Raw genomic sequence first — 18,656 nt, 5'->3', positions numbered from 1 at the left:
GAATGTTTCATGATATGATGAAAAACGTAAGCAATGAATATTAAAGGGATAGTTCACCCAAAATGAAAATTTTAAGCAGATAAACATCAAATTTTCACTTTTGGGTGAACTATCCCTTTAAGAGAGCACTTTAAGCTTGTTTATCATATCACATTCATACATTGTCACAGATCACTGTTTTGCATTTATGGAGCAAATGAAATGAAAAATGCAATAAGACAATTCAAATTCAAATCAAAATCAGTTTTTCTAATAATTCAACATAACTTATTTACTGCAGTTGTCCATGTTGTATATATACTAACTAGAACACTGACAAAAACTGTCTGAATATTGTAATTCAGCGCTATCATGCTTTGACCCCACAGTGACAGAGCTTGTTGTGGCAAATAGGTTTATCCAAAGTGAAACTTAATAAAAAATTTATATCAGCAGGTGATAATTTGGCACATTGTCTGGTGCAATGCAGTCAAAAACATCCTTGAATGTGATCAATCTAGAAATTGTGATGGAGATGTAAGACAGGATTTAAAAAAAGAAACGCCATGGACTGAATAAAGCTGAGCATGGAATGCTCAGCTTTTTTTAAATAGTGTACTTCTGTCCAGCACTAACTAGAACACTGACAAAAACTGTCTGAATATTGTAATTCAGCGCTATCATGCTTTGACCCCACAGTGACAGAGCTTGTTGTGGCAAATAGGTTTATCCAAAGTGAACCTTAATAAAAATTTATATCAGCAGGTGATAATTTGGCACATTGTCTGGTGCAATGCAGTCAAAAACATCCTTGAATGTGATCAATCTAGAAATTGTGATGGAGATGTAAGACAGGATTTAAAAAAAGAAACGCCATGGACTGAATAAAGCTGAGCATGGAAGGCTCAGCTTTTTTTAAATAGTGTACTTCAGTCCAGTGCAGTTTTGGTTCCTTAAGGCCTTACGGCTTTGGACCAAGGAAGCATCATGTGGAGAATAAAGGAATTTCAGTCATCTCATTTTATCTCCATGATGCTACATCCCATCCACAAGTGGGCTAAAGTGTCATATCAGTATTTATTTATACCAAACAGACGAACTCCATGAAACTGAGGCAACTTGGGAAGCAGAACACTTAGTAGTGAGCCTGTGTTTACTAGGAAATGAGTAGTATCATATTTGGTGTAGAAGCTGGCCAAGATGTACCTACGAAAAAAATAACAGCATTTATGATTATACTGTAAAAGATTATATATAATTGAGAATAAACAATAAAAAATGTATAATCATAAAATAGAATAAAATGTAATAAAGAATATAAATGAAATAATAAAAGCTGATACAGAATTATAATTAAAAAATAGGTAATTACTGATTATATGATGACGTAAGAAAGCAGTTTATATTAATCGCATATGGTCCTATTTCTGTCAGTTACTAGAGAAATATGAATATGACTCACAGTACAATAGGTGAGATGGTGAGGAACTTTCTTGACGCTGTAAACTGGACGCCGTAGTCCATCTGCTCCCAGTGAGTAAGCAATCGTGCCTTGCCTTGGTCCGGTGTCTCAAACGGCGTGCCTTTGACGGTATGTAAAAAGAGATACATGGCCTAGATGGCAGAAAAGTGAGTTAACACTTGACCACTGAACGAAGAAAACAACTTGTACATGTTTATTATATACAGACACAATATCACAATTACTGATGCTTGATGTGGCTTTGTTAATGTTACTAATGACTAAAGTGTCATTTAGCTGATTCTTTTATTATTGCTTTAGTGTTCTGTGAAGGATTCACAATGGGATTGAGTAAATGATAACAGAATTGTTCTTTTTGGGTCAACTATCATTCCTTTAAAAAAACATTTTAATGGAATACTTGAAGCAATTTATTTATTATTTAATCACCCCAAGGCCATCCAAGATGTACATGAGTTTAACTAATTGAAGGACTGGAGTTGTGTGGATCACTTGTGGATTATTGTGATGTTTTTAATCATCTGTTTGCACTCTCATTCTGACGGCACCCATCAGAACAACTGAGCAACTGATATATTGCTACATTTTCCCAAATCTGTTCAGATGAAGAACCAAGCTCATCTACATCTTGGATGGCCTGGGGATGAGTACATTTTCAGAAAATTTTAATTTTTGGGTGAACTATTCCTTTAAAGATTTCTTGCATGGACTGACCAGGTTGTGAATTATATTGGTGAGAGTCCACACCACAGGCACACTGAGAAAAGGGATGCTGAGTAAGACCACATGCAGGGCAGTGGTGAGCAGCAGGTAGGCCAGCCAGATCCCCCTGCTATTCATCACCCGCGTGTTTGGGTTCACCTCGCTGTGAGCAACGCCCACATTCATCCTGCACGAAAACAACACCCGTGATATGCTTCATGCAAACACCCAAAGCCATTAAAAACATACAAGGATGCCCTTTAACAGAGACCATGCTCTGTACAATGAGACATTCGTTATCACAATTACATAACGTTAACGTCTGCGACGATAACTTGTTTACAAGCGACCGAGACTAATATGTACTTTGCGGAGTCTAATGCGTAGTATGTACACCATTCATGCAAATTTATCATCCGAACACTGTTAGCTATCCGGCTAGTGGATTCAACAGTAGTTCAGTCGTCGCTGATAAAAGATGGCAAAAAGCGCCATGAAGAAGAGTCATGAAGCACAAATGAAGCAAGCAATAAAAACAGCTCAACGTTAAAGTACATTAAACTGGTGTAAATAAAGAGCTAATGTTGTCATATGACAGCCACCCACCTTGCGAAGTAACCAGGAAATAGAGACTCTGCGGCTGTGTCTGCAAACCTAGCGACCTGCCTACGTAGACAGCATTCTAAGCGCGTGTGTGTGCGGCACGTGCGTATGCAGCGCAGAGGGTTTGAAACACAGCCATAGATTCTCTCCTCCATCTGACCATTACCACATCGAGGATTTAAAATGTGTTTTACTTTGTTTCATTAATTTTTTAATTTTTTATTTCAGTATTTTAGTAAGTATTTTTTATTTCAGATTATATCATCAGGGTATTTTGTGTAGGAATTTGTTTAGATATGTCTCAGCCAGCTTGTAGGGAATATGTAGGCTAATTTATCATTTTATTTTCAATTATTCTACAATTAATTTAAATAATATTGTTTAAAGCGCCTATGATGATTCCGGATGCAGTTCAATCTCACCCGGAAGTGCAAGCTTGTTTTTGTTTTGAATGAAGCGAGTAGTGTGAGAGCATATGGATCCGAGGATAACTGTATTCTAAAGGTATTGTTTTTTTTTCCTGTTAAATGTCCACAATACACATTTAGGTCCCTTCCTGCTAGTTTGTTGAAAGAACTTTAGAAACGAATTGAAATCCTGAGTATAGATGTCGCACACCTCGATAAGATAACATCCCGTTTATTTACGTAGTGTGCAACAGTATTGCTGTGTTTCAAAACCTAGTGAGCTGCCTACCTAGACAGAAGTTTTGGGAAGCATTGGCGCGTCATCCAGAATTGGAATGTGCTTGTTCAACTCATGCGGATAAAAATGCTGTCTAGGTAGGCAGCTCACTGACTTTGTAAAAGCAGCACATGCCGTAAATTCATTTACTTTTTTTAAAAATATATAGATGAAAGAATGGACATTTTATTGTTCAGCTTTATAATATACAATTTTTTAATAATTTAATGATTTTTTAAGATGATTGAATAAATAACTTATATATATATATATATATATATAAAATTTATCTTTATTTATAATTGTATTTAATTTTGATATTTGTATACAATAAAATTAATTAATAGATTAACAGAAAAAAGTTTTCTTTTCATTTTATAATCTAAATGATTTATGACTTTTGTGGGATATAATGTTATGGGAATTTTACACTTATCTATAATAGATTAGAGGATGTTTCAGTATTTAAATAGTCAGAGATTTTTTCCTGACATTTCCTTTCCACTGTCACTTTAGTTTACTGTTGAGGTGCCTGGAGTCGCCATCATGAGACAGTCCAATCGCTTCTTCTTTTGCGGTCACACATCTGGCAAGGTGAGTGAAGGAGTAAAGCGAAAATGGATGTGGAACAAATTGTTTCCTCCTTTCTCTTTTCCCGCAGAATAGAGGGATGTTGTGTGTGAAAAGTTTTGCTCTGAGCTAATGTGGGAACATGCTGCCTACACTTCAGCTGTAAACACAGGTAGAATTCATAGGGCTTTTTTATTTTTGTGCTTTCACACATTCCTAATTTTCTCACAGGCTGATCAGCTCAGACTATTTGGTAGTTGGATTTTTCAGCTTGTCCACAAAATTAAGTGGAAGAGCTTAATGTGCATGGATCTATCTGTCTCACCACAACAACTTATATTGTGGTTCATTGAAAAACATCGAAAAAGATTTTGGTATTTCATTAGTAAATGTCTGCAGTAATGTCATTTTCCAGCATGTAATTGACATTTACTTAAAGGCACAATATGTAAGATTTTTTTATTTAGATATCCAAAAACCACTAGAACAGTGTTATATATTTTGCTGACTTGTGCACTTACATTATCCCAAATGTTTTGAAGAATGTTTAAATCCAGAGAAATAAGCAATTTTAACTAGTGACACGGAGCGTGTCCATAGTGTCATTGTGTCGCCTGCCAATGACGTCATAACCCCTCGATTTCTGGTTTTGTTTTGTAGAAAACATGGAAACACCAAAGACGCTTTAATATGTTATGTGTTTTATTAGACCGGTGACGACCGCACAGAGTAGCATAATAACAGAACTTTCAAACGTATGTAGTATGATAAAACAGCACTGCTTTTTTTCTCCACATTCGCATGGCCGGAAGGAGCGGAAGCGGTCGACTGTGGCATAATTAAAGCTCCGCTGCTTTCGAGCCGTGTGTCACGCTCGTTCAGCGGCCTCGTTTCGGTTCGGCGGCTTTCAGCCTCAACCTGCTTCATTCTACTACGTTAATAAATCATAAGCTCATCCATGATCATGATTTCTGCCCGAGTCCCGTCGGATTGCTTCGGCTGTGGGGATGAAGACGACAAATCCCATGATTCCACACTAAGTCACGCCGTCATCAAACTACGCCTTTGCCTCTTTGTTTATTTTGAATACGCGCCCTCTAGCGGCGAAAATTACATATTGTGCCTTTAAAACTTAATTTTTTATTATTATTTTTAAATTGTATTTAACACATTTTTTACACATTTTTTATAAAGTAAACTGCAAAAAAGCTAAAAGACAACATTGGTAAATAAAATTTTGAATTGGTCACAATATACTATATCTAACCATACATAAAATAGATAATTTCCCTTATAAATTTTAACCTTATTTTCCATTTATTGACTTCTGGTATAGATTTATAAATAATGACAGATGACATAATGACATTATTTTTCAAATGCATTCATCAATATGCACAAACTTATATAGTCTCTGTAGTAAAATATATAGTAATCAATATTAATTTAATCTCTTCATTGTGATTTGTGCATTTGTGTCAATTATTTGTCATAGGTTTCCCTGCGTGATCTACGCACCTTTAAAATGGAGCATGAATTTGACGCGTTCTCTGGCAGCCTGTCTGATTTTGACGTGCACGGTAACCTGTTGGCGGCATGTGGCTTCTCGAGCCGTGGCCTGAATGGACTGTCATGTGACCGGTTCCTCATGGTGTATGACCTGCGCATGATGAGGGCCATCACCCCAATGCAGGTCCACGTGGATCCCCTTTTCCTCCGCTTCATCCCCACATACACCTCCCGCCTGGCTATCATTTCACAAACAGGTATGATGCATGTTACGTGTATGTCACAAAGGTGGTAGTACTGGTAGTGGTTCAACGGATCACAAATCTCACGGTTCGGATCACATTACGGTTTTTGACCCACGGATCGGATCATTTTTCAGATCAGCAAGAAATATTTCAATTTAACTTTCCATTTATTACTTAAAGCGAAGTACTTCTTTGATACCACAGCAAATACTACTAGATTTACTAAGAAAGTTTAAACACGATTAAAGAGACAAGAGAACAGCCAGTAAAAATAAGAACAAATACACAAATTACAAGCATAGATAAATACAACAGAATATGTTACAAATAAAATAAGGTTGGTAGTATTCAAATACAGAAATGTAATGATTAGGGAAAATAACACTGCATAGTGTTCACTGTATAAATTAAATATCGATTTTTATCACAGCTGTTTTGTTTGGTGATCATTAATGACAGCAGCAGTATTTATATGCCGCCGTCCCTTTAAGACCTGATGCACGGATCCGATATAATGATACACTTCACATCCGATTTCTTTCTCAGCTGTTTTCATTCACTTGAGATATAACTGACTGCGTTTATATGAATGCTTGTCGAGATGGGTATTTTGTCATAATTGTATGTGTATGTGTCTATTCAGAGGATTCAGAAGAGGATTCATTTCGGTGTTCGCGCGGCATCTGAAACGCTTGAGTGTGCGGCTGTGCGCGTAGAGAACAGCGCGCGAGTAACGAATCGAGTTCCCTTTCGCCTTTTCTCTCTGGAATTGTTTAAAATTCGTTTGCTTGTGTAAATACGAACAAATTATAAACTTATACTCTATTATGGTTAAATTTTGCCATTAATCCGCGGACCATATGCGTGCCGAACCGTGGGGCTTGGTCCGTATGGATTACGGTTTAACTACGATCCGTTTAACCACTGAGTGCTGGTGGTATTTACCTAACTGTTGTGACTGAAAGGAGAACTTTAATGTTAATACGCAGAATACAATACTATGAAAAATACACAGGATAGTATTGGTGTGGATGCCACACCCCAGTCAACTGCCAACTGTCCCTGATGTGTCGAAGAAATGTTGGGGGATTTTTATTTGCAACTTGCAAAGTATTTTAAACATCCAGTAGTGGTCTCCTTTGGATTACCGTTGTTGTCCCAGCCTCACATTTAATCTAGTTATTTTCTTCTGAAGCTTACTGATCTTATTGCAGTTTTTCAGCATTCAAAAGTCCCACCTTACTTTCATTTCCCCTTTGGTGGTTGTCATGTTGTCCACATAGATTTTCAGTCGGTGAGTCACATGAACTAATCATGCTGAAGGTGCTAAAGAGCATTCCAGTGAGGCATTACAAAGTACTTGGCTTGAAGACATTCTGACTCAACATTTTCAATGCATTTAACAACTGTAATGTTCAGTATTTCCAAGTAGAAAATTAACTAAATGAAGGTGGGTTTCGATTTTATTCTGGGAAAAAAGGGAAGTTATTAAATGTTTTTTTTTAATATTTCAGGTTAGACATAAATTAATTAATTATTAATTATATTGTAAATAAAAAATAAAAGATTTCATAAAAATAAAAGTCTTAAGATGGTTTTAATTACAATCATTTTTAAAACAATTTTATAAGAACATTAATTTTCTTTCTTTCTTTTTTTATTTTAAAACCAGGTGAAAAAGACTCTTGCTCTTGAGTTAGAAGTTGAATCAGACTCACTCTGTCAGTACATCGTTCTGAGTTGTTACTGAGTTTACAGTTGACCCCCTCACTGAACCGCAAAACATATTTCCATTATGTCGATTTACTTTTTGGTTGTTTATTTTTAAATATACATATTTACAACATAGAGTTGCAAATTAGTAATGGTAGTCTGCTAAAAAAAACAAAAAAACAAAGAAATGTTTTAGAAAAATATTTGTGATTGTTTTTTTTTTTGTCAGTGAGTTCCTGGTGTGTGAGTCTGTGTCTTTGTGTCTGTAGGTCAGTGTCAGTTCTGCGAGCCCACCGGCCTGGCCAATCTGGCTGATATTTTCCACGTCAACACTGTGGGGCAGCTGCTGATGAGCTTTGATGTGTCCTCCAGCAAACAGGCGCTCTCTTTTGGGGACTCTGGTGGCTGTGTGCACCTGTGGTCCAGCGCCCCTGAGGTGTCCTTTAACAGTTACTCCAGGGAGACTGAGTTAGCCCTGCCCTGCCTGGTGGACTCCCTGCCCCAGCTGGACTGGATCCATGAGCTCATGCCTCTGTCTCTTCTGCCCATGCCCCTCACCAGTACCGAGCCACTGCTTTCTGATTGGCCCACCTCCCTTATCACGCCCAGCCCCAGGTATGACTGAGTCATCATAATTACATAATTATTATATATATACACAGTAGCATTTAAAAGTTTGGACGGAGTTTTTGAAAGGCGCCTCTTATGCTCACAAAAGCTGCATTTATTTGATCAAAAATACAGTAAAAAAATAATATTGTGAAATAATATTACAATAAATTTTTAATGTTATTTATTCCTGTGATGGCAAAGCTGAATTTTCAGTATATTATCTATGTTGAAAACAGTCGTGCTGCTTTTTTTTGGGGGGGGGGGATTCTTTGATGAATAAAAATATACAGCATTTATTTAAAATAAAAATATCTTCTATCATGTCTTTAGTGTCACTTTTGATCAATTTAGTGCATCCTTACTGAATACAGTTTTTAATTTCTTTCTAACCTCAAATTTTGTTCTTTAGTATACTGCATATTTTGGCAAATGTGGTAGGTCATCTGGGTATTCTGTGCATACATACAGTTTGCATACTGTGCACAATATGCATACTATATTTTGCAGAAAATTGTAGAGTAGTGTGGTATTCTGCACAGTCCTTGTATCTGAGTGTTACTGTGTAATACTGCCCCCTGCAGTATGTCTAAGGCTGGGTCATGATCAAGTCATACACCTGGGGCCCGTCGCTAACTCAGTTGGCTGGATTTGATTGTTGACGATTTGGCATGATCTTGGATTGTTTGGTTCTTCGAAGCTCATCCCGGAGTTGCTGTCATAACAACAGGTCCGTAAGCGTAAACCTGCTCGGGAGCAGGCATATTTAATGTAAACAGGATTTTTTATTTTTAAGCAGAATTGATACTTAAAATCTGTCCTCTACCACCGCGACTTTATTACAAGAGTACCCTACTAATCCAGGGACAATAATTTAAAAATAATAATCATTAAAAAAATTATTTAAAGATAATATAATAATGTAGTATAGTCTTTAATAATACAGACACAGCCAGTTTTATTCACTGAAAGATTTATTCATCATAAAATTATTACTTCACAATTGTATTCGAGTCTTACTCACATGCTATACAGATAATGTAGCTTGGCTGTTTCCTTATAAAAGTAAAAAAATTTGTCAAGTTTTTTATTATATGATGTCATTACATTGCTGTCTTGCCGCCAGCCAATCGCTGCATTGCTGATCGTTGTTTCAAATATCGATACATAGCCCCTTTTAAACCAACCCATGAACGCGCAATTATCTCAGATAACTCAATCCAGCCATACTGATCATCAACAACAGGTGCGTTTGAAGAACCGAATTAGCCAGATCCTGATTTGCACGATGATATCATCTTGGATGTGACATTTCATCTCGGATGTAATAAGCGACGTAGGAAGAACGGGCCCCTGGATCAGTTGTGATATTTACTAAATTTTAGCAAAAATACATTTGGTATCTCTCACTTTTTTTATTCACACTAATTTCATTTACACAGTTTTTGTATATAAATTCCCCCAACAAATGTAAATGTGTTCTTTTCACTGTCAGACGAGCCCCTCTGGTAGATCCAGAGATTCTTAGGACAATGAAAACTGTGGGCTTTATTGGATATGCCCCCAATCCTAGAAGCCGTCCCAGAAACCAGGTAAGCATGAGCTCTTTTCAAATGACACATAACTTGATTCTAGTTTATATTTGTATGGTCTAAAGATGGCAAAATGCTAAACTCAACAGATTTGAAAGATTTCAGATGTGTGATCTAAATGTGTAAACATGGTAAACAATTATCAAGACAAATATTTTCCATATGTTATAAGAAGGAAGTGCTATCTTACAGTAATGGAGCTGATCTAGAGTCTCTGGTATGTTATTTGACAATGTGTCAAGCATTTCAGTGCAGTAATGCTGTCTAACCAGTAGTTTATTTATGCTTTTTGTCTCTGTTTTTGCCAGGTTCCTTATAAGATTAAAGACATAGAGCTTGAGTATGACAGCTATAATCAAGTCCCAGAGTCTCCCATTGGTCGAGATGAGGAACCGCATCTTTACATGGTTCCAAAGAAATACAGGAAGGTAGTGATCATCCATTGTTGTGCATAATTCTGTGATCTTTGGTAATGATTACGTATTACATGAGGGATTTTGTCCATTACAGTTCTTTTTAGATTAAATAAAGTTTCATATATATATATATATATATATATTGTTTTTAGAACAAAAACGGAGCTATTTTCATGCAATTTAAGAAACGTAAAAACTAGAGGGGGGGATATGAAAACTAAGTCAATGAAAATCTTACTGCAGTTGAATAATAAAATATTAATCACAATGCCCGATTGTGGGATCACTGGTGATTCTCATATTTATTATAAATACCTGAAACACTGGGTTCATACGGTTCTGATTATGTGGCATATATTTATATCAGGTGACTATTAAATATTCCAAACTGGGACTGGAAGACTTCGATTTTAAGCACTATAACCGGACATTGTTTGCTGGTTTGGAGCCTCACATACCCAACGCTTACTGCAACTGCATGATCCAGGTAAAAACACACACATACCATTTTTACTGCATTATATTATTATATTGAATATATTATATTTAATATTAAATATATGAAATGGTGACGACTTTCAATGTTATGATTCATCAAGCAAACATTAGCGTATATATATATATATATATATATAGTTATAGTTATACACATTAAATGTAATTGCCTGGTATATCCCTGAGGAATCTAAAAAAAAATCCCAAATGTCACCATGCCCATTATATTAAAAAGTTCTTGGAATTTTTTGAGCTCGCTAAGGAATTTTGGGAATGCACAACTTTGGATGTTCCAGCTTTCTGGAATTTTCTTAATAGTTAATTCTGTGTATGCTGTGGCAGGTGCTGTACTTCCTGGAGCCAGTCAGGTACTTGGTACAGAATCATTTGTGTCAGAAGGAGTTCTGTCTGGCCTGTGAGTTGGGGTTCCTTTTTCACATGCTGGATTTGAGCAGAGGAGACCCCTGCCAGGTACATTAACACTTTCATTTCAATCAGAATTCATCCCCAGCTGTATGTATGCATTCAGAGCTGTCAGCCATGCATAGCACACACACACACACACAAAGCACTTGTTTGTTCCTTCACAGGCCAGTAATTTTCTCCGGGCTTTCCGGACAATCCCGGAGGCGTCGGCATTAGGTTTGATCCTGGCTGATTCTGATGAACAGACAGGGAAAGCCCGTCTGGGACGTCTTATCCAGAGCTGGAACCGTTTCATACTTGCACAGCTGCATCAGGAAACACTGGAGCAGGAAGGGCCACAGGCATACAGAGGAGCCAGCAGCAGGTGTGGCGCTGCATCATTCTTGAATTTAATGCAATAATTTACACAAGAACGGAATGTTTTATGTTTTGTGTCCTCGGCAGTACGCTGGGTTCCTCGGGGGAGTCTGTGATTGGCCGATTGTTTGGCTGTGAAGTGGAGAATAGCAGTTTGTGTCGCTGTGGAAAGGAGACAGTTCGCTCCTCCTTGACTTTGCTGTTTACCATGCACTACCCTGAGCAAAGATCTCCAGGTCAGAACCACCAAACTGCACATCATTCACACATGAATCCATCTTTGTAGACCAAAAAAATTCCATAAAAAAATACGGTAGCAATGTTTTAGGTTTTACGGTTTTAACTTAAATTTACAGTTAAATACCATAATTTCATTAACTGATATATTATGAAAAATCTAAGAAGAAACATAGTTATTTCAACAAAAAAACTGGGAATTCTGGGAATGTCAATTTACGGTTATTCACTGTAAATTATCTTTTTCACTTCCAAAAACGGTATACTACCGTAAAATTAATGTCCAATACATGTAATGTCCAATACAGTTTTTCACTGTATATAGTAGGGGAATTTACCGTTAACCATTTAACATGATTTTACTGTAGCATTTTTACAGTCTTATACCGTTAAATTCTCATTCTCGTCATTTGTTACAGTGCACTTCATGGGCATGAAGTACAGATGTTTTGCTTGAGTTGTATGGTTTGATTTAGATTTTTGTGCTTCTATAAACTGCATTAATTCATTAAATAAATGGCTTTCATTTGGACAGATAAGACGATAGAGGAATACGACTTTGCAGAGATCCTGAAGAAGAGTATTTGTCTGGAACAAAGCACACAGGCCTGGTGTGACAACTGTGAGAAATACCAGCCAACAGTAAGATTTTACACACATAAACACACGTTCAAAACATTAAAACAAAAATTGGACTCAGCTTTTTATTTTGAAAGAAATTAATACTTTTATTTAGCAAGGATACATTAAATTGGTCAAAAACTGTAGTGAAGACTATTTCAAATAAACGCTGTTTAACTTTAACTTTCTACAGTACACAAAAAATCCTAAAAAACTAAATGCATTAGCATTTCCACAAAAATGTCCAGCAGCACAACTATTTATTGAGCACCAAATCAGCATATATTAGAATTATTTCTGAAGGATCAATGTCTTCTGAAAATTCAGCTTTCTCATCACAGGAATAAATAACTTTTTAAGATATATTTAAAATAGAAAACTGTTATTTTTAATTGTAATAATATTTCACAACATTACTTTTTATTGTATGTTTGATCAAATAAAGGCAGCTTTTTGAGCATAAAATACTTATTTCAAAAACATTAAAAAATCTTACCAACCAAAAGTGTAAAACCACAAATGCTAAATATTTATGTATTTTTAGGTGCAGACCAGAAATATTCGATGTCTGCCTGATGTTCTGGTGATCAACTGTGAGGTGAACAGCACTAAGGAGGCAGAGTTCTGGAAGGCACAGACTGAGGTCAGACTCATATGATTGATATACAGTAATGCCTTTACAGAATTCAGCCATAAATCTGCCCTTAAATGTTGGAGTCATTAATTAAAGATGCCTTAGTTACATTATATTTTTCTGTCATATTATAATACATATTATGCATTAGCAATGCAACAGCCTGTTCATTCAGCTGATCGGTATGTTATTGGAGTGTAACACTCTAGGCACATTGATTTGTCTTCATTTTCAATTCATCTTTTTTCTTTTTGTTCACAGTATGCGTACAGCAAAGCTTTGAAGAAAGAAGCAGCTGAACCTCCCAAACCCAAAGAGCCTTTACCGACAGAATGGTGTTTAGAGTAAGTGTGCTGATTGTAGAAATGCCTCTGTCTATATGTTTTATGTATAATAATATATAAATCATGTACAGGGAAGAGCTGTGCAGCGTGGAGGGCTTGACCTTCGACACTCAAGCGGAGGATATGAGGCACGTGTGGATCCCTCTCAGTCTGAAGATGTGCATTAGTAAGACTCAGGGCTTGGAGGTCAGCAGCCTGTCTGAGGGAGAGGAGGTGAGGAACATCTTTTTCACTCTTTCAACTTCATTAACCACGTCAAGATTTGTCATATCTAGGAAAGACGACTCATCTTGAGGTTATTTAAACTGACCTTGCACAAATAAATTGTGTCTTGTTTCTTCTCATAGCTGACTGAAAGTGAAGAGGCAGAAGGAGCGTCTGTCTTTGACCTGGTTGTCACCGTATCTCATATCCAGGATGCTCGGACCGGAGGAAATCTGGTGGCACATATCAAAGTGGGCGAGACCTATCATCAGAGGAAAGAGGTGTGAGCAAATCTTTAAAGTACTTGCTAAACCTTTGACATAATATGTTGGACATGAGGGAACTGTGTTTTCTGTCTTGCTTTCAGGGAGTAACACACCAGCAGTGGTATCTGTTCAATGATTTTCTGATTGAGCCCATCGACAAGGTAAAAATACCAAACATCGGGCAAATTTCAACTTTTCCTATTATAAAACACCCTTATTACCATATATTATGGACTAGCACATTAAGTTCTGTATTCCCACTGGAAATGCATCAAATGTGACACTGAATTGTGTTGCAATATGTCTCCATTAGGCTGAATCAGCTCAGTTTGATGTGAACTGGAAGGTTCCTGCTGTACTTTACTACGTCAAGAGGAACTACAATGCCAAGTATGATTTGCGAAGTATGTGATCATTTATCTCACAGAATCTACTTTTCGCCTTCTCACTAAAAATGTGTCTGTGCTATCACAAAAACATTATGAAATGTGCATTTTATTAAGTCTTATAATATGCATACACTACTGTTCAAAGAACAGTGGTCATTATTCAGTATTTTTTTTATTAAATTAATACTTTTATTTAGTAGGGATGCATTACATTGATCAAAAGTGAGAGTAAAGACATTTATAATGTTACAAAAAATACCTTTCTTTTGACCGCTCTGTTTATCAAAGAATTCTGAAAAGAAAAATCATATGGTTTCCACAAAAATATTAAGCAGCACAACTGTTTTCATCATTGAAAAGAATCAGTGTTTCATGAGCATCAAATCAGCATATTAAAATGATTTCTGAAGGATCATGTGAATAAATTACATTTTAAAATCTATTCAAATAGAAAACAGTTTTTTAAAATTGTAATAATATTTCACAACATTACTGTTTTTCTGTATTTTTGATCAAAGAAATGCAGCCTTGATGAGCATCTGTTTTAATTATTCCTTCATCTTCTCAATTTCCTCCTAGTTAAGAACCCTATTGATGCCAGTGTTCTACTGACGGAGGCCTCTTTGGCACGGAAACAGAGGAAGAGTCACGCCACATTCATACCCCTCATGGTGAGCGAGATGCCGCAGGCTGCAGACCTTGTTGGATTGGATGCAGAATTTGTCACGCTCAACCAGGTCAGTGGGAAACTCTTTAATATTCTATAATATAGTATAATAAATATTTTTTTGACATTTGGTCCTACCCCAAAATTGTAATGCTTTTGTGTGTTGCTGCTTGAACAGGAAGAGGCAGAACTGCGCAGTGACGGGACCAAGTCCACCATTAAGCCCAGTCAGATGTCTGTTGCTCGCATCACATGTGTGAGAGGCCAGGGAACCAATGAGGGAGTGCCGTTTATTGATGACTACATATCTACACAGGAGCAGGTCACAACACTTTTTGAATCATTCTAATTGTAACATAATAGGAAAATGTCACATTATAGGGAAATTACCTTTTGAATTGATCAGGACCTGTTAATGACCTCATAAAGTGAGAACCACAGTTTTGTGCCTTATCAGGAGAGATGTGTTATCTGTTATTGTCACTTGTAACAAGGATTATTTTTGAATCATTTAATCGGAAGGTGAATCACAGGGAACAACTATTACTGTACTAGTGATTTCCACATCTTTGCTTTCTGTGTTTTTGTCAAAATGTTGGAAAAACCTTTCTGCTGCTTACTAGTTCAGAATCAGAATGAGCTTTATTGCCAGGTATGTTTACACATACAAGGAATTTGTTTTCGTGACAGAAGCTTCCACAGTGCAACAGAATGACAGTGACAGAACAAAAAAACACAGATAATAAAAAAAAAAAAAAAATAGAACAAGTACATAAGGAATAAAAATATACAAATCGACAATTGTATGTACAGGTATATAACAATAGACAGCTGTATGTGCAGGTATATTATGTGCAAATTGAAATATATTATTATGTTTATATATTATGTTTAAATATATTATTATTATTATTCGTTTTTCATCTTTGCATGTACAGGTGGTGGACTACCTGACTCAATACTCTGGTATCAAACCTGGAGACCTGGATGCAAAGATTTCCTCTAAACATTTGACTACTCTGAAATCTACATATCTGAAATTGCGATTTCTTATCGACACTGGCGTTCGCTTTGTCGGCCATGGGTTACAGAAGGATTTCCGGGTCATTAACTTGATGGTGAGCTGAATTTTTGGGAAATTATTTCTATTTAGTATTTGGACATTTTTAAATTGTGAACAAATATTAACCCCTTACATTTTTAGGTTCCAAAAGAACAGGTGATTGACACCGTCTACCTCTTCCACATGCCTAGGAAACGAATGATCTCTCTACGTTTCCTCGCGTGGTACTTTCTCGGTAGGTTTCTTGCATAAACTTTCCCTTATCTCCTGACCTCATATGTCATTTTCTGTGAATCAGTGTTTTTTGCTTTTTGAACATTTGTTTAGATCTGAACATTCAGAGCGAAACTCATGATAGTATCGAAGATGCACGGACTGCCCTACAGTTGTACAGGAAGTACGTGGAGCTGAGTCATAACGGTGGACAAGAAGAGTTCCGGAAGGTTCTCAAGGCTCTCTATGAGAAAGGACGCAAACTAGACTGGAAGGTTCCAGACATTGACTCTGCAGATGGTCAAGGTAGCCCAAAAAGTACGAATCACTGACATGGAAGTGAGATTATTTCATAATAATATATATTAGTGCTTATGTCTATATATAACAGGTATTAAATAAGTACATCAGTACAATAATTTTACAGGCTGTTAAACAGTTTAGAAAAAATGTTTTGCAACACTTTCACAGTTGACTGATATGGGTTTGTCAAATGCAGATACCAATGTCCTGTGAATTATTTTAATGCTAATATACTGTGTTTATATAATACAATAAAACGCACACAATGAGGAGGTAACCCTTCTGTTAAAGGAGTAGTTCACACAAAAATGAAGATTGGCTGAAAATGTACTCACCCTCAGGCCATCCAAGATGTAGATGAGTTTGTTTCTTCATCAGAACAGGTTTGGAGAAATTTAGCATTACATCACTTGCTGGATCCTCTGCAGTGAATGGGTGCCGTCAGAATGAGAGTTCAAACAGCTGATAAAAACATCACAATAATCCACAAGTGATCCACACGACTCCAGTCCAGCAATTAACGTCTTGTGAAGTGAAAAGCTGTGTGTTTGTAAGAAACAAATATTTATTTAACTTCTGACTGTTGCGTCCGGCTAAAATATGAGTCCTCTATACATAATATTGCTGTCTCCAGTGAAAAAAGTAATCTTACCTGAATCAAGGGAGAAATATGCACAGATCAAACCGTTTTTACAAGCAAAAACATTCCAAATCCGTTCTAAACAAATATTCTGTGTAATGTGAGAGGACAACAGGGGATGGACTTTTATTATGGACTCATATTTTGGCCAGAAACAACGGTTTAAAGTTAAAACAACTTACTGATGGATTTGTTTCTTACAAACATGCAACTTTTCACTTCACAACATGTTAATTCATGGAATCAGTCGTGTGGATTATTGTGATGTTTTTATCAGCTGTTCGGACTCTCATTCTGACGGCACCCATTCGCAGAGGATCCATTGGTGAGCAAGTGATGTAATACTACATTTCTCCAAATCAATTTCCAATGAAGAAACATACAGATCTACATCTTTGATGCCCCGAGAATGAGTAACTTTTTAGCACATTTACATTTTTAGGTGAGCTATTCCTATTCGCCCAAGAAGGCCAAATATTGGCCAGTTAATCATCCTGAAAAGTAGAATTGTCTATCTCTACAAAGTGTTAATTGCAAAAACTGAAATATTTCAATTTAACCACATAACAAAGCATGTGCCCATTATTTAAAAAAAATCTTGCTTTCATAATTTTTTTTTTTTTTGCGTCTACAATTTTAACAAATGTTGTTTGATGAACTTCTGATGCTCTTTTCCCCTTTGCAGGTACAGCTGTGTTTCCCTCTGTGATGGGTTTATGATTAGACCCATGTTGGTTATATTCCTGCCAAACAGATGCCAGCATTTCACCAGTTATTTCTTTCAGTTCTCCTTTAACATCTCTTGAGCCAAATTACACCTCTTAATGAGTATATTTCATTATCATTAGATGGCAAATCTGAAATGAGGCTTGTTATACTGTTAGAAATGTTTGTTTTGTTATTAAAAACTGTTGGAATCAAAGGAAATGTTAAAACATTTCATCATGTCAGGGTTTTCTCCACTGTATTGTGTAGCCTGTATGTGGTATTAAGAAGAATATGCATAAGGAACAAGGGTGGGAAATCTGTTTTCAGGACTGAGACCTGATTCAAAAATCATTAACCAAGTGTTTTTTTTTTGTTTCTTGTGTTTGACTCCGCGGTGGCTTTTTTCACCAAGGTATTTATATTGTGTCAAAAACTGCACCTTATGCAGAATGTGAATTACTGCACACAGTATATGAATTAAGCAGTCAATGGGTTTACTGTGTTATTTTCTATTGTGTAACTATGATGTACACTTTCATTATGTGGCAGCTGAATAAAAACTTCTGATTAATCTTTGAGTCTATTTCAAAGCTCGTTTCAACTGTGGATTTTTTCAGCAACTTCAATTGCATTAAAGAAACCATTATAAAAAAAACTGAGGGCTAATGTAGTCTCAAAGTAAAAAGAAATTTCAATCTGTTTATCTAAGTTATGCCAAAACAATAAAATGATATTCTATAAGAACACATAAAAACAGGATAGCATGCATTTAATTAAAAAAAAGAATAAAAAGCCATGGCAATATATGTAATTCATATACATTTTCAAGTTATGCTCTGATTTAAAATACTTCATTAGCTGGATCAGAAGCTACTCTTCTGTATGGCATATTTACTCACAATCATTCTCTGAATCATTCTCTTGATTTGGTTATTCTCCAAAGAAACAGTAAAACTGGTCTGAGGATTTATAAACAAAATGATC

At 36.2% G+C, this 18,656-nt stretch overlaps 2 protein-coding genes across 4 annotated transcripts; one reads left to right on the top strand and one right to left on the bottom strand.

Annotated features, from left to right (window-relative positions):
- Positions 1-619: 619 nt before the first annotated feature.
- Positions 620-2,825, bottom strand: ormdl2 (ORMDL sphingolipid biosynthesis regulator 2). 2 transcript variants are annotated; one of them, XM_016229939.1, is made up of 4 exons: positions 2,771-2,825; positions 2,177-2,351; positions 1,442-1,593; positions 620-1,185 (listed from the first exon to the last, which is right to left on the bottom strand). In XM_016229939.1, exons 2-4 carry the CDS (start codon positions 2,348-2,350, stop codon positions 1,050-1,052), a joined length of 462 nt encoding a protein of 153 aa, XP_016085425.1. In that variant the 5' UTR covers position 2,351; positions 2,771-2,825; the 3' UTR covers positions 620-1,049. The 2 variants fall into 2 exon arrangements, with proteins under 2 accessions (XP_016085425.1, XP_016085424.1); XM_016229938.1 differs by lacking the exon at positions 2,771-2,825 and adding an exon at positions 2,531-2,685.
- Positions 2,826-3,973: 1,148 nt separating this feature from the next.
- LOC107549051 (PAB-dependent poly(A)-specific ribonuclease subunit PAN2-like) lies at positions 3,974-18,262 on the top strand. Of its 2 annotated transcripts, none has more exons than XM_016229967.1 (22): positions 3,974-4,045; positions 5,517-5,787; positions 7,758-8,103; positions 9,593-9,689; positions 9,998-10,117; positions 10,473-10,592; positions 10,943-11,071; positions 11,191-11,390; positions 11,471-11,619; positions 12,156-12,262; positions 12,786-12,884; positions 13,137-13,219; positions 13,291-13,432; positions 13,567-13,704; positions 13,791-13,850; positions 14,003-14,093; positions 14,658-14,815; positions 14,924-15,067; positions 15,684-15,863; positions 15,950-16,043; positions 16,136-16,327; positions 17,650-18,262. In XM_016229967.1, the coding sequence occupies exons 1-22, from the start codon at positions 3,998-4,000 to the stop codon at positions 17,682-17,684; spliced, it is 3,003 nt and encodes a 1,000-aa protein (XP_016085453.1). In that variant the 5' UTR covers positions 3,974-3,997; the 3' UTR covers positions 17,685-18,262. The 2 variants fall into 2 exon arrangements, with proteins under 2 accessions (XP_016085453.1, XP_016085452.1); XM_016229966.1 differs by having other exon boundaries at positions 16,136-16,339.
- Positions 18,263-18,656: the final 394 nt, after the last annotated feature.

The sequence above is a fragment of the Sinocyclocheilus grahami genome, unplaced genomic scaffold, assembly GCF_001515645.1.
Source record: "Sinocyclocheilus grahami isolate Dianchi unplaced genomic scaffold, SAMN03320097.WGS_v1.1 scaffold361.1, whole genome shotgun sequence".
Lineage (NCBI taxonomy): Eukaryota > Metazoa > Chordata > Actinopteri > Cypriniformes > Cyprinidae > Sinocyclocheilus > Sinocyclocheilus grahami.
The sequence above is the reverse complement of the archived record's forward strand: the minus strand, read 5'-3'. Positions and strand labels throughout refer to the sequence as shown.

Bases quoted from the DNA above. Each gene is read 5' to 3' on its own strand.
- ormdl2 (XM_016229938.1), bottom strand. From the start codon at position 2,580: ATGATAAATTTGCATGAATGGTGTACATACTACGCATTAGACTCCGCA. The intron at 2,352-2,530 runs GTACATATTAGT...GTTTTCGTGCAG, and splicing joins TACGCATTAGACTCCGCAAA to GATGAATGTGGGCGTTGCTC. The intron at 1,594-2,176 runs GTCAGTCCATGC...TCTGCCATCTAG, and splicing joins CCAATATAATTCACAACCTG to GCCATGTATCTCTTTTTACA.
- LOC107549051 (XM_016229966.1), top strand. From the start codon at position 3,998: ATGAGACAGTCCAATCGCTTCTTCTTTTGCGGTCACACATCTGGCAAG. The intron at 13,220-13,290 runs GTAAGTGTGCTG...AATCATGTACAG, and splicing joins CCGACAGAATGGTGTTTAGA to GGAAGAGCTGTGCAGCGTGG. The intron at 14,094-14,657 runs GTATGTGATCAT...ATTTCCTCCTAG, and splicing joins TGCCAAGTATGATTTGCGAA to TTAAGAACCCTATTGATGCC.